Source organism: Eumetopias jubatus, unplaced genomic scaffold, assembly GCF_037043125.1.
Source record: "Eumetopias jubatus isolate StellerSeaLion01/CBP00866 unplaced genomic scaffold, mEumJub1_p1.0 scaffold_7, whole genome shotgun sequence".
NCBI classification, from domain to species: Eukaryota; Metazoa; Chordata; class Mammalia; order Carnivora; family Otariidae; genus Eumetopias; species Eumetopias jubatus.
Window position 1 is genome coordinate 138277488 of NW_028274813.1, and position 14859 is coordinate 138292346.

The following is a 14859-nucleotide window of genomic DNA, read 5'->3' on the forward strand; positions in this document are numbered from 1 at the left end:
TTATTCATAATACTTGAAATTCTAGCTAGTGCTATAAGGCAAGAAAAAGAAATAAAGGCATACAAATTGGAAAAGAAGAAATAAAACATTTGCATATGGCCTCATCGTCTACATAAATCCCAAGGTCATAAGATACCAGATAAATATGCAAATATAAACCACATTTCTATATCTAGCAATGAACATGTCAAGATTGAAATTAGAAACACAAAAATAAACCTCAACCTAACCCTCACTTTATTCAAAAATTACCTCAAAATGAATCACACACTTAAATGTAAAATATAAAACTATAAAAACTTTAGAAAAAAATGTAAGAGAAAATCCTGACACCAAAGCATGATCCATAAAAGCAAAAATTGGTAAGCTGGACCTTATGAACATGAAACTTTTGTTCTGTGAAAACTTATGTGAAGAGGATGAAAAGAGAAGCTATGGACCGGGGAAAAATATTTGCAAATCACACATCTAACTAAAGACTAGGATCTAAAATGCATAAAGGACTCTCAAAATTCAATAAAAAAGCAAATGATTATATTGGAAAATGGGCAAAAGATACAAACAGACACTTCACCAAAGAGGATATACAGATCAAATGAGCACACAAATAGATGTTCAGCAGCACTAGCCATCAAAGAAATGCAAATTAAAACCATATTGGTATATCATTACACACCTATCAGAATGGCTAAAATAAAAATAGTGATACCAAATGTGGGCAAGGAAGCAGGGAAACTGGATCATTCATACATTTCTGGTAGGAACATAAAATGGTTCAGCCACTCTGAAAAACAATGTGGCAGTTTCTTATAAAACTAAACATTCAATTACCATATGACCCAGCAATTGTACTCTTGGCTATTCTTCCCAGGGAAATAAAACTTATGTTCGCACAAAGACCCATACACAAACACAGACATTAATGGCAGCTTTATTTGTAATAGCCCAAAACTGAAAACCACCCCGATATTTCTTATCTGGTGCCTGATTAAGCAAACTGTGGTACATTCACCATGGAACACTGCTCAACAATAAAAAGGAATCATCTGCTGACACATGCAACAGTGTGGATGAATCTTGAAGGAATCACGCTAAGTGAAAAAAGCCAATTTTGAAAGATTAGATGCTATATGACACCACTTGTATACCTTTCTTGAAAGGACAAAATTATTAAAAGGGAGACCAGGCTAATGGTTGATAGGGATTGGGAATGGGAGATTGAGCTGGAGCAGTGGGGAGAGAGGTATGTGTGTCTCTGAAAGGTCAACATGGGATGGGGATCCTTGTGGTGATGGAAATGTTCTATATCTTGAGTGCATCACTGTCATTCCTGGTCATGATATTTCACTATAGTTTTGCAAGATGGAGGAAACTGAGCAAAGGGTCTGCAGGACTTCTCTGTATTATTTCTTACACCTGCTTGTGAATCTACCATTACCTCAAGGTAAAAAGTTTAATTTAAAAACTTGGCATTTTACTAAAGTCTTCAAAATTTTCAGTTACATTTTATAATTGATAAAGAATGCCCACCTACTTAAATGTCAGTGATTTCAGGATTTTCTTAGACAGTGAGTGCCTAATAGTGATCAAAAGTGTGAAATACATCATTCAGTGTCTAAGAATAATTCGATCAGCACTGTAGAAGAATAAACAAATGTGTCTCTATTAAACGCCAGTTTTGGTTATTAAAACAAACAAACAAAAAACTACAAAAGAAAACCTCCATGAAGTGGAAGGCAATTGGTCACACTCGTTCTGGACCTTGAGGGAAATGCTAAGGATCTGCCATCTGGGTTGTCGAGGTGAGACTGACATTCTGCTGCATTTTTCTCTCACAGGATCTCCTCTTCAGTGTGTGTGCCCTCAACGTCCTCTCCACCATTGTGTGTGCATTGGCCACAGCCATGTGCTGCATGCAGATGGTCTCTTCCGATGTCCTGCAGATGGTAAGTGGGCCCCTGCCTTCCCAAGCACATTCAGAATGGTGAGCCTGACCCCTTTCTCCTCCAGCCACTTTGAAACCAATGGAGAGTGGACTCTTCTAGCTTCAAACCAGAAGCCCCAAGGATGATAGACCTGAGAGTCCATGGTGCTTGGCAGTCCCTCATGCTGCCCTGTACATTTGGTGTCATTAATGTATTTATTTCAGGGATTTGTTAGAGCTGAGTGTTAACAGAGTCCTGCCACCCTCGTGCCCCTCTTGAGTAATTTTAGTGACAGTCCTAGAGCCCTAGACATCCTCTGGGCCCAGGACCTCCAGGGCAAGGTGCCTTCCTCCAGCTTCAGAATTCTCTTTTAATAAAGGAAGATGTTTTAGAAAATGAGTCCTTTTCAAATTGAAAAACTGCTCATCTGTGCTTTTTAGATTTGCTAATTAACCCTGAGCTCATAATCTACTGGCAGAGTCACTGGCTGGCCATCATTTGATCACCCCTCCCCCTGCCCTGCACCCCAGGCCAGAGTCTTACAGTTGAAGAACTGCCGCTCCCAAGGGAGAGATATGAGAATAGGAGCAAGGGTCACACACTTATTAATACATGTTTATAAGTACATGCTTAATAAATAATGAAGGCTCTTCATTATTCAACATGAATGAAACACAGCCCACTGTTCAGTATGTTACCACTAAAGTCAGTAAGATAAAGAGAAACTGATGGGAAGATATGGTTCTCCAATGCTAAGGGTAGGAATCATCTGTGTGTGTGTGTGTGTGTGTGTGTGTGTGTGTGTGTCTGTCTGTCTGTCTCTCTTTGCTTCTCCATATGTGTCTGTTTCTGCCTCTGTCTCTGTCTCTCTTTTTGCTTCTTCCAGACCTGCCCTGCCTCCCCCTCCATGTTTTATGCATCTCATGAAAGAAAAAGCAAGCTATTCTTGTAGTAGGCTGTTTTATTTGCTCTTTCTCATCCACCCCATGGCAATACATCAGTTCATCAAGTTACAGGGCCAGAGAGCATCATTACCAAGATGTTAAAAATTCATTGGTTCTAATCATATGCAACATCCGCCTCTTTGCCCCAGTGTATATCTACACAGCTGTCACAGCCGGGGCTGACCTTTCAGAGAGGTGGCAGTTTTCTGAAAGGGATTTAATTAAGCAGTTATTCAGCGGCAATGAACTTTTGGCCTCACTCACCGAGGCCTCATGTTGGTGATTTTCTCCGGTGTGTTGTAGAAAGGAAAGGTTAAGTACCGTGGGGTTCTACTCACCTCTGCAGATTTTACTATTGATCTGTAAATATCATACAAATTTGACCAAACTAACAGAACCAAGGGGCTATAAATATAAAAGTTTGCACTCCCTGGTGTGAAGCATTAGAATGAAAATTACCAACTAAACCCAGATATAGCATAGGGTAGCTGTGATGGTGTATATGGTCATGATCACATCAACGCAGGCTCACACTGTCATTCCGCCGTGTGGCGCACGCGCGGGCCTGCCATCCTGGGCCTGGCATCGGCCGCGTCTGCATCCGAGTCCCACCTCTTCTGCGTATGAAGAAAGTGACTCTGGATGTGTCACCGAACCTGCCTGAGTCTCGGTTTCCTCACCTCCGAAATGGACCGAATGGCATACCAGGTGAACATTCAAGAAGTGTGACCTATTCGACTCTTAAATGCAGGGGGAATATTAGTTTGTGATTGGGAAGGTCCTGCAGCCATGACCAAGCATGCCGTGGCCTTAATGTCCTCTGTCAACTGCAAAACACCATAGGGAGGTAAGGTGTGGTCACAATGACAATAGCCGCCATCAGAACCCATGGTTTTTCCATCGCTGAGTACTTGTGGGTAAGTTTGCTTCTAACCCCTGGCGTGGAAGTAGAAATCGGTTAAATTCCTGCTGGCGAGTCCTTTTCCCTTTGTGAACATGGGCTATGGGACCAGACAAGGTTCTACTCTCCTTATAAGTCCCTTGCTGTGCTGCTGACGTGCAGAATCTTGGGAGCCAAAAAGGAAATGGGGGCATATGACCATGGCGCCTTGTGGGACCCCTGTGTGGCCTTGGGCACATCGCTGCCTATTTGTCCCAGTTTCCTCTGCTCTATGCAAGACAGTTCATGCTCTGCCATCCTCACAGGGCCGCTGAGAGAAGAATCAGATAATGCATGTGCGTGGGCTTTGAAAAACCCTGGTGGCCCACGTGGAGGAGGTTGGCTTTTACCACATGGGTGAGAGGCTAGGTGAGACTGGCCACACAGGCTGCACCCTGGAAAAGGAGAAGAACCAGGGGCTCATGGTTCACCCTGAGGGATGGAACCTGGAATCAGCTTATTCATGAGCATGCCTCAGAAGCTCTTTTTAATTTTTAAGAAAAGTCTCCTTTTTTCCCAGCTTTCTTCAGGTGTAATTGACTTTAATTTTCTTACTTCATTTCATTAGACTGTTGAGTTAAAGAAGTAATATATCATCACTGAAACAAGTAAAATACAGAGATATTTAAAGACAAAGTTAATAAGCTACCTTCTCCCTCCTCATTCTCCTGAGGAAACTTTGCAATGAATCCTTCCATTTCTTTCTTGATTTCTTAGTGTTTATATTAACACATACAGATAGTCTATTTTCCCTGTTCCTCCTTCCTTCCTTCTCTCCATTCTTCCCTCTCTTCTTCCTTCTGCTAGGTCTTCCTTTTCTGGTTTTAAAGATTTTATTTATTTATCTGAGAGAGAGAGCGCGCATGAGCAGAGGGAGAGGGAGAAGCAGACTTCCTGCTGAGCGGGGAGCCCGATGTGGGACTCAGTCCCAGGACCCTGGGATCCTGACCTGAGCTGAAAGCAACTGAACCACCCAGGCACCCCGTGTTATGTCTTCCTTTTAACCAAATGGGATCACACCATTCATATCATTCTGCAACTTGATTTTATAACCTGAAACGATCATGGACATCCCTCTAGGTCAATATACACAGAAATGTCTCATGTCTACACTGACCCATACTGTGGACATAACGTCCATTAGCCATGTCTCGTGCGGATGCTTGAGTTGTTTCTTGGTTTTGATTTTGGTTTTGTTAGGCCCGTGCAAACGGCACTACAATAAGCTCCTTGCACATACAGTTATGGCTCTCTTAGCCCCCTGTGCTGAACCCACTGGCCGGAAAGCCACGGTCCTCCATCCTGCCCGTAGGATGCCCTGCCTCCTCCCCACAGCACAGCCGCCTCTGGTTCACCCACATGACTTCTCTGCTCCCCGCAGTTGGGTCACAAGCTGCCTAAGGGACAGTTGTCGCTGTCCCCCGAACAGTCTAGGCCAGGGGTATTTGGCTTGTAAGTGCATATTGTACTATTACAGAAGCCAATGAAATAGGAGCGCAAAAAAGATCTTTGTTTCTGTTATAAAAAAAAAGTGAGTGCTTTGGAAGGATTCAGTGAAAGAGGGTGCCTAGATATATTGCTCTCAATTTCGGTGTGGGTGAGACAATCATAAGGGATTGGGATACAAATTTTTAAAAATCTAGGAGGTGTCTGCACACACATCGTTTCACAAGTACCTTTAAGTTCCCCCTCTGCTCCAAAAACACAGAAACGGGAAGCAAGATAATTCTCTTGGTGTCATTTATGCACCAAAGACCACGGGGCACCCCAGACCGTGGACTGACTCACAGCAAGGGCCTTAGCCTGGCATGGAGGGAACCCATAATTCCTTCCTTCCTCTGCGGATCGGCATCTGGGGATAATTAACCATTTTTGGAACTCATATCATGAATGCATGTATACATGAGATGCAAAGCTTTATGCCTAGCATCAGAATTTATACAGCTAGAGTACTCTAATATGTTTTGGAAATAGTGGCAAAAGGCAACTGATGATAAAATTCAGTTTATCGATACAGTTTAGCGGAGAAAGCTTTTACCTCCAAAGTATCTCAGATCTCACATTTTTAGTTTTGTTTCTTGAGCATAATCTCATCTTCCCCATTTCTCCATTCAGCTCTTTTCCTTCCCATGAACTTTATTGCCAGCCACTTTAGCCTAAGGGACATCATCTGCTATTACATGTGTCTCCATTAGGCACTTGCTTGTGAACTTCATCTTTTATTATTGTCATTTATGTTCTCAACACCAGTCGTGTGCCCTGTAAAGTAGAACACCTCCAGAAAGTGCAGACGGAGCGCCGAGCCTTTCACAGACGTGCTAACGGTGGGCTCACCCATGGAGCTAGCAAGGGGTGCCACGGTCAGGGACAAGGTTGTAACACCCGCCACCCTGGAATTCCCAGAATCACTCAAGTTCACCAGTATCTTCACCTCTCCAGCTCACCCCAGTTCCCACCAGCGCCTCACAGAGGCTGGTCCCTCCTTGGACCCACAGTGACCTGTTTACCAGAAATATCTCTGGGTGGTAGGTGCTACTTATCTATCAGACTAGGACTGAAGAGTGGTGATTTTTTTTTCTTTTTTCTTTTTTTTAGATTTTATTTATTTATTTTTAAAATCTCAAGCAGACCTGCATTGAGCGTGGAGCCTGACACAGGGCTGGATCTCACAACCTTGAGATCTTTACCTGAGCCAAAATCGAAAATGGATGCTTAACTGACTGACCCACCCAGGCAGCCCCCCGATTAATCTTAAAAAGCTAGTTACAACAGACAGTCCTAATAGTGAAACATATATGCTGCAAGCATTGTGACTTTAATATGCAAATGAACATTTGTCCACCAGAGTTTTGATTTGGGGCCAAGACCTTCTGTGTGATTGGGGGTCTACGTATTAGTGTACCGAGTTGTATTTTTTTGTGTAAACTTCATTGAAAATTGCACCATCTGTAATTTCCAGATTCAGTTCCTTTAAATTGAAGTGAGACATGCAAAGCAAGCAGAATGCAGAGCTCCCCTGGATGTTTTATGACTCATCTCCACTCCCTTACAGCTGCCTTGCCAGGACCCGGCTTGGCAGAACTTTCTGCTCAACTGCTCTCCCTTGTCAGGTCTTTCCAAAGCATTCAACTTGGTTCTCATAGAACAAGCAAGTTTTCCTGCCTGCATTCATAGTTCATCATGAATTACGGTCATAACTAAACTGGCCCAGAGCAAGGAGGACCACCCGGGGAAGAAGTGACAATTCAGAACCGGTTTTCTACCCACCACACCCCAATGCAGGCTCAGGCTTTGCGCCTGACCACTAATTTGCAGACGTGAGAGCAGGCAGTGTGGCGGGGTGTGGGCTGGCCAAGAGGCATTCCTGCCGGTCCTGAAGGATGACTAGGAGGTTGCCAGGTGAAAGGGAAGTGGGGATCTGGGAAGAGATAACAGACACAGAGATAAGCAACCATGGAGGCAGCTTCCACCCCTTCGGGTGGAATGCAAGGGTAGGAGTGGGGACGGAGCAGAATGGTAGCTCTCTTCTTCCAGACTCCCTTTAGCGCCCCCTGTTGGCAGAGCTCAATAGGAAGCCAACCGACAAGGGAGTCTGGGAAACGGGGTTTGCAGACTTCCAGCCCTAGCATCTCAGAGCATAGTCCCAAGCAGGTGACCTTGGGCTTGGAGACAGACCCCACCTCATTGGGGGAGGAGGGTGTATGTCAAGTGTCACTTGCAGGCTTCTGCCTGGGAAGGCTGAGGAACCTAGGTAAAAATTTAGCTCAGTTTGCAACAAGCTGTGTCTGACCTGCTTCTCTAAAGATGGAGCCAACACACCACTGGAAAGGTGATCTGGCTTTAGAGCAGAAGTTAAAGCTGTCGTTTAGCCTTTTAAAAACCTCTGGTGTATGGCAGCATCTCTGCATTTAAACCTGCTAATAGGATCATCTGGAGTGCCTCGCTTCTCTCGTTGAAAATGCTTGTTGTTCCCGTTCCTGGAGGGATTGTATCTTTGCTAGGAAAGCATTTTGACTTTTGCATTTCATGCTTGAGTGTGTTATTGATTTTTCTAATTTCCAATAGAGACTCATTCAAAATATGTCCCTATTAGACCTCAAGGACACTTGGCCTTGTCCCAACTGCTCAGCTTTGTGCAATACGCATCGGGGTTGACAGCTTTCCAAGGCAGGGGACAACAGACACATGTTCGACCTGCTCATAGCCACTGACTCACCTCTATTTCAGACAATTAAACAAAGCCATGGCTCAGACCTACTGGAAAGGCAAGGAACGTGCTCTGTGTGTTAAGAAAACCCACATGAGACAATTTCAGTCTGATGTGTTACATGTGTAGACATGGTCACTATTCTTTCTCTGTGAGTCTAGAGCATGCTGATTTCATGGCATTTGACCATATTCAGAATTGTGACCTCACCCTTACTCATGCAAAAATGTCCTACCATCCCAGCCTCTGATCAAGTCCAGACTACCCTCAGCACAGCTGCCAGAAGGTACTTCCTACCACACATCTTTAATAGCACTGCTTCCCACCTCTAGCACCCTCACTAGCTCCCCAGTGCCTCCAGAATTAAGAATTAACTTCTAGAGTATTATATAAATTGGCTTTTCTTAAACACATCTTTTACTAGCTCGCCTGTTCTTCTTGAGCCTGGAGCACCTTCTTGCAAGCCTACCTACCAATCTTTAGACCCATTCAAATGTCATCTTCATTAACCCTTTGTAGACTCCAGGTCCCCACACAGTGCTTGGAGAGCTTGTTTACTAGTGGAACTGTCCTTGCTTGGCTGTATATAGTTGATTGTCTGACCTTTCATGCGGTGGGGTGTCCCAGAGAGTAGCACAGTCTTCTTGCACCTACAGGCACTCACAGTGAGGTGTTGATGGGAACTGGAGCAATGGCTCAGACATCTCCATGCCACAGGTAACCTCTGGGGAGCAGTGAACAGAGGATGGGAAGTTATTGGCCAGTGTTACCTATGGGCAGAAATGGAAAGCTAGGTAGAGGCAGGGTTCTTTCTGTTTAAACGATTTTACCTCAGTTTGCTCAGGCAGCATCTCGGTTTTAAGGTTGCCCCACAGAATGTTCTGGAGCTCATGATTCTTTTCCCTCAGAGCAGTGTTTTACAAAGTTTATGAATTTCCTAGGACTGAGAAGTATCATAGATACTATGTGTCCAAAGGGACCTATAATGAAATATATGAGAAATGTTCCATTAACGGATTAAACAGATTTTGGGGGGGGGGTTGCAGACCTTCTCAGGAACTTTAACACACAAACATGCATTACAGGGCTCCAAGAAGAGAGTAAAATAGTTAACATTTCCCAAATTTATTTCTCTGTAGGAATTTGGGAAGGGGTAGAGAGGAACATCTTGAGGGTCTGGTGTTTTCTCACGAACATACTTCCGGAAGTGCAATCTGAAATCATGGACGTCAGGCACTCTTTTGACCCACAGGCTTTGAATAGTATAATCTGAAGAGAACGATTTAGGTGTGGGGATAGAATTAAAGACTTCCCAGACTTTATTTCTCCTTAGAATGGAGGCATTCTGCGTAGCAGTGTGAGAAACAAAGCCTAACGAAGAAGCTTTGGGGGCAAGGCATTCCTCATGGAGCCATCATCTTGAAGTGTGTGTTTTGCTGTCACAGTCCGACAGTTTAAATTACCTAAATTCCAAACGGATCATTAAAGCTTATGTGTAATTAGCTTAATTAGACACAAGCCACACAAGATGTCCCAAATAACTCTGAATCTCTCTGTTTTCCAGTTCCTTCCACAAAGGGCGCATTCCACGAGCCCAGCCTGCGTGACCCCCCATGGCACCGTGCTCCACCAGACCCTGGATTTCGATGAGTTCATCCCCCCACTCCCACCTCCACCCTATTACCCACCGGAGTACACCTGCACGCCCACAGCCGAGGCCCACAGGTGGGTCGTTCTGGTGATGGTGGCAGTGACTGGCATGGACACCAGGAAGATAGGAGCAGTCGGGGAGATGGAACTTGCAACGGCCACACTCATTTTCAGTGGGGCAGCTGAACGGAGGAGAGCGAACATATGAGAGCATGTTTGATTAGAGAGCAGAGCGTGAACAGTGAAAAAAGATAGAACATTGGCTTAGAGAAAGACCATTTCTCTTGGTATTGCCGCCATGCAACAACAAAAGCAAACCACAAGAGTGGCTCCATTATGTTCTCATGAAACGCAAAACTGCCACTGAGTTATGGTCATTAACGTGACCTGTAAAATTAATTAAAGATTTAATCGGCTCTATGATTATTTTAATTTTAATGGACAGGGCCGTAGAGTTTAGTGAAAATGTCAACATCTCTCCAGAAAAAAACAAAAAACCAAAAAAGGTAAAACTGCCTAGTGAATGAGCCTTTGATTTCACAAACACAATGAGTATTTGACCAGGGGAAACTCTGACAAGTGACATTCCTTTAAGAGAAAGGTCAGCAGTTCAGGCTCCCCTCCCCCACCCCAGGAGTGACAATGCAATGGTTCTGCCTTTTCAGGGGCCTCCACTTGGACTTTGCTCCCTCTCCATTCAGCACTTTGTATGATGTTGCCATCAACAGTCCCGGCCTGCTCTACCCTGCCGAGCTCCCCCCACCCTACGAGGCCGTGGTGGGCCCGAACACCACCAGCCAGGTGAGACCCGGGCCCCAGACAAGCCTGTTCCCTGTACTAACGCACACTCCTTGCATTTGTATTTCTCTCTGTGGTCTTGTGGAGAGGAGGCAGCAGGCTCAGAGAGTAGAACCTGCAGAGATCCCACCCCAGGCCCAAGGATGCCAATCCCAATGTTTGTGCTTCTCCCCCTTGGCTTCTCTCAGATGCACCTGAGCTGACCGCTGGCTGGTGTGTCTGGGGACACAGTGCAGAAGGAGCTGGTACAGGTTCAAAGCCATGAGCAGAGACCCCCAGGGATAGAGCTCAGGCTGTGAACCGAGTACCCAGGGGACTCTGGCCTGCTTCAGCAACATGCCTCTGTCATTGTCTACTGGGGAGGTGAGAGAGCAGTCCTGGATCCCTGGTCCTGCATGAGGCTGGGCAGCTGTAGGCCAGGGAAGTGCCTGAGCCACCAGGTAGGTGTAGCAGGCTTCCTCTGAGCCAGACGAGCCAGGCACTCCCACAGCTTTGGGGTGCCTGACCCACAGTGGGCAGGCACTGGGGATACGTTGGTGAATTCTCAGTTTCCTCATCTGTAAAATGGGGATCATAATAGTACCAAGCACACAGGATGGAATGGGATGTGTGGAATGGACCCAGCACAGCACTTGACACAGGGTAGGTTCTGATTCAGCAAATGTCACTTGCCCTTTTTATGGTATTGTCATCTTCACTGTCGACATCACAGTTGTCACTCCTGAATATCAAAGGCCACAAGCCAGGGCAGAGAGGTGTGAATACTCAGAAGTTCACGCAGCACCCAAGTGCAGGACAGGCTGCGGTGAGGCCGCAGCGCTGGGGGCGCATGTAGGGAGCACAGCAGTCAAGCAGAGAAGGGGCACGTGCAGGGGAGCTGAGAATTCCTGCCAGGAATGGGGGCTGCATCCAGTTCTGGGCCCTGAGCCCTGGGCAGAGGAAAGTATGCAAAACCAGAACCAGGAGCATCCGAAGGGCACCGCTGTGCTCTCCCGAGCCCATCTGGACCCACGTCCCTTTGGGCTTCTCAGCAGCATGGAACCTTCGGACAGGCTTCCCAAGTCACCTGCTAGGAAGGGGTGCAGGCCTCAGACCTGGCCCAGACCTTCTGATGTCCTCGCTGCCCCTTTGAGATCTCGGGTCCCCGTGGTGAGAAGGCCAGGAGGCAGTGCCCGTCCTTTTCCTGGCCACCCACCGAGGAGCTCCTGGCCCTAAGGGACCTCTGTGGGTGGAGAAATGGTTTTCCACAATGGCTGTTCAGACTCAGCTTCCACAAGCCTCGGGAGACAATCCCATCCACAAGGGAGGTCACATTCTGCAGGCCGGACGGTTGTGGGGCAGGAAGAAAAGGCAAGAGATGCCTACCTCTGTGCCTAGTGGGACGTCGGCCACACGTTTTTTACAAGAAGGATTCTCCTTGAGGGTCACCTGGGCGGGACTGCTCAGGCCCGCCCCAGCCCACCCTGGTGTTGGCCACCTGAGCCTCTGGGCCTTCCTTCTTCGCCTACTCTTGCCCTGAAACGTCCTGGACCAGCTCATCAGGCTGCAGACAGCAGACGGACTCGGCCAAGGACCCTTGGCCTTTTTTCTGTCCACAGTAGAAGCAGACATGTGGGAGCTCCCTGGGGTTGGCATGGGGGCCGGATTCATTAGTGGAGAGGCAAAGCGTGACTGAAATCTTATTTCTAAACTTATAATAATTGAATTACTCTTGAATTTTGTAAAAAGCTGAGTGGAGAATTCTGCCTTTCTGAAGTGATTTCTTTTCCTTTTTATGATAAAAATCACTCAAATCAATATTATCAGTGGAAACTGTGAAGGGAGTCATAAGTACTCTGAGGGGAGCCCTGTGCCCTGCTGGAGGGTACTGGGCAGGGACATCCAGTCCATATTTGGGGGTGTCCAAGGAGCCTCTGTGAGCTGAGGGCTCAGGCTGAGTGGGTGGCAGTGGCAAGGCTCCGAAGAAGGGACAGCGCAGCATGCATATCCTCAAACAGAAAGCCGCTCAGGATGAGTCTGTAAGGAATATGACATGGGTAGAGGGTGACCTGCTCGGGGTGGCTCATTGGAATCCGGGGTCATCAGAACACGCAGCTTCCATAGCTTGGGTCCTTGGAGAGATCGGGTTAGCCGCAGAGGTGGTCACCAAATTCCAGGAAACCGAGAAGGAGTAGGAGGCAATACTTCGGGGTGCTAGAGGAACCGGACAGGCTGCAGAGCAGAGCACAAAGGGGCTCCTAGGGGTCCTGGGCTCACAGACACAGTGGTTTGGGAGGGAAGAGATAGGTCCAGCACTGCCCAGAGGCTGTGAGGAGCTGACCCTGGTCCCCCTGGCTCATCATCCAGAGACTGCTGGTGACCTTGGCAGGAGCGGCTACAAGGGGGCAGTGGGGTAGGTGCCGGTAGGGGCCAGAGGAGGGGATGGGACATGAGGGGTGTGAGTGAGCAGTTTTTAGACTCCGGTGGGCATCCCGGGCTTGTTGATCAGATACAGGTGGCTGAGGCCCCGCCTCCCCCAGAGTTTCTGCGTCAGTAGTTGGGGAGGGGGAGCCTGCTGAGAATTTGCGTCCCTACCTAAGCCCCAGCTCCCGCTGTTGCTGGGCTGCTGGTCTAGGGACAGACTGGGCACTGGAGTAGATCACTCTCGTGAGACGCTTGCGCAAGAGGAGAGAAGATAGGAGGTAGTTAGAAGGACTGTGGGCCTGGGGCGTGAGGGTTACCAAGGAGCTCCCCCGGGCTGGGGAGCAGCTGAGCCAGGGTCAGGAACGGAAGTCCATAGGAGGCAGGAGGGGGATGCTGACCCAGGCTCAGATGGTCATTTCTGCCCTGTAACCAGCAGGGGCACGAGGCAGGGCAGTACATGGTCCTGGAGACCCCAGCAAGCCCAGAGGTGTGTGACTCTCCACGGCTACCTTGGGGAAAAGAAAAGAGTTCTGCTGTCACCCCTCCTCTACCCGCTGCCAACTGCCATCACAGAAATTCAGCTCCTTGCTGGGGACCAACTCTGGCCTGCCTCTCTGGCCTCCCTTGGTGAGCCGTCACCCCCATTTCCAGAAGGGAGAGTGCCCTGGGAGGATGCGTGATTCTGGGTCCACCACCCTGTGGAGAGCCACGGGACTTCTCAGAGCCCTTTGCTTCTCAGTCCTGATGGCGAGAACCTCCCAACAGCAGTCCTGATGGTGGGAATGGGGAATGCCCCCCTCCAGCCTACCAAGGACCCTGGATGCTGGACCTCTGGGGCCTCTGGATTTGGGTGTGACATCGAATGCACCACCCCACACTTGCACACCAGAAGGATACTGATGAGTGTTTTATCACTGGTTTAACTCTTTTCTTCTGGAGCATGGAATATAGATCTTCCTCAACTTACGATGGGGTTACAACCCGAGAAACCCCTCGTAATTTGAAAATATCCTTAACACCCCTAACCTACTGACCATCATAGCTTAGCCCAGCCCACCTGAAATGTGCTGAGAAAGCCCGTCTCATATTGTGTTGGCTCAGAAAATGGCCAGCTTACAAGGGCCTCCACAAAAATGATCTGTGGAAGAAGTGTGGGTCCTCCTGGCCTTTCTCTGGGCCGGCCCCACTGGGAGGGGGACGAGCTGGTGATTAAGGGGCCTCCTCCATGCTCCCCTGGAGGGGAAGCCTGGCGCCTTGCTGGGCCCATTCTCTTTGACCAGGTGGTCTGGCAGCGCTTTTCAATCCCACAGACACATCTGGGAGTCTGGAAGTCAATGAAACCCATTCCCATCCACAGAGGGAAGGCTGCACTGGCCAGCTGCCTCCCCACCCCCCCTGGCCCGGGCAGCCCTCCCACCTGCAGATGGCAAGGAGCTGCCCCCCTTTACAGCACCATCCTTTCTCCCAGGGGGAGGGGGAGGTTAATTACTTCCCCTTGTGGACAAAAGGCATGTAAATTGCCTATCAGGACTTGCCTGGATAAAGAGAGGCAGACAGACTGATGGGAAAGCAGAGTTTGCGTTGTGCGGGCCCAGGGGCAGGAGGCCGTTCATCTGGGGGAGATTTTTAATGCAGGAAGAAAAAGCACCCCTTGACCGAGCACACTGACTTTGACCCATTCACTCTCCCAGATTGGAGACTTCGTTTGCCATGTCCTTCTATTTCCCATGGCTCAAGACCATAACTGGAGGGCAGGATGGAAAGGGGTGCATTCCTTTCTATAGCAAGAACGTTCCTGGGAATTTGCCAGTTTGATCTTCCTGTGGGGATGACAGGCTTACGTTCCAGGGACCACAGAAGACTGTGCCGTGTTCTGTGGGATACGGAACCATGAGCTGAACGGAGTCCCCTCCTCGCGGAACTAACAGTCTGGTGTGGTAACAGGACAGACTCAAAGAAACTTCTCCAGGGCTCCAGGGGAAGAGCCAACCT

At 48.0% G+C, this 14859-nt stretch overlaps 1 protein-coding gene across 2 annotated transcripts in view; it reads left to right on the forward strand.

Moving 5' to 3' along the window:
- The window catches only part of ENTREP2 (endosomal transmembrane epsin interactor 2), a 449980-nt gene that overhangs the window by 422543 nt on the left and 12578 nt on the right, over window positions 1-14859 (forward strand). For both annotated transcript variants that reach the window (XM_088025210.1, XM_088025209.1), the window contains 3 exons: window positions 1839-1946; window positions 9581-9741; window positions 10332-10467. In XM_088025210.1, the coding sequence (XP_087881336.1) occupies window positions 1839-1946; window positions 9581-9741; window positions 10332-10467 (405 nt within the window). The remainder of the gene's footprint in view (window positions 1-1838; window positions 1947-9580; window positions 9742-10331; window positions 10468-14859) is intronic.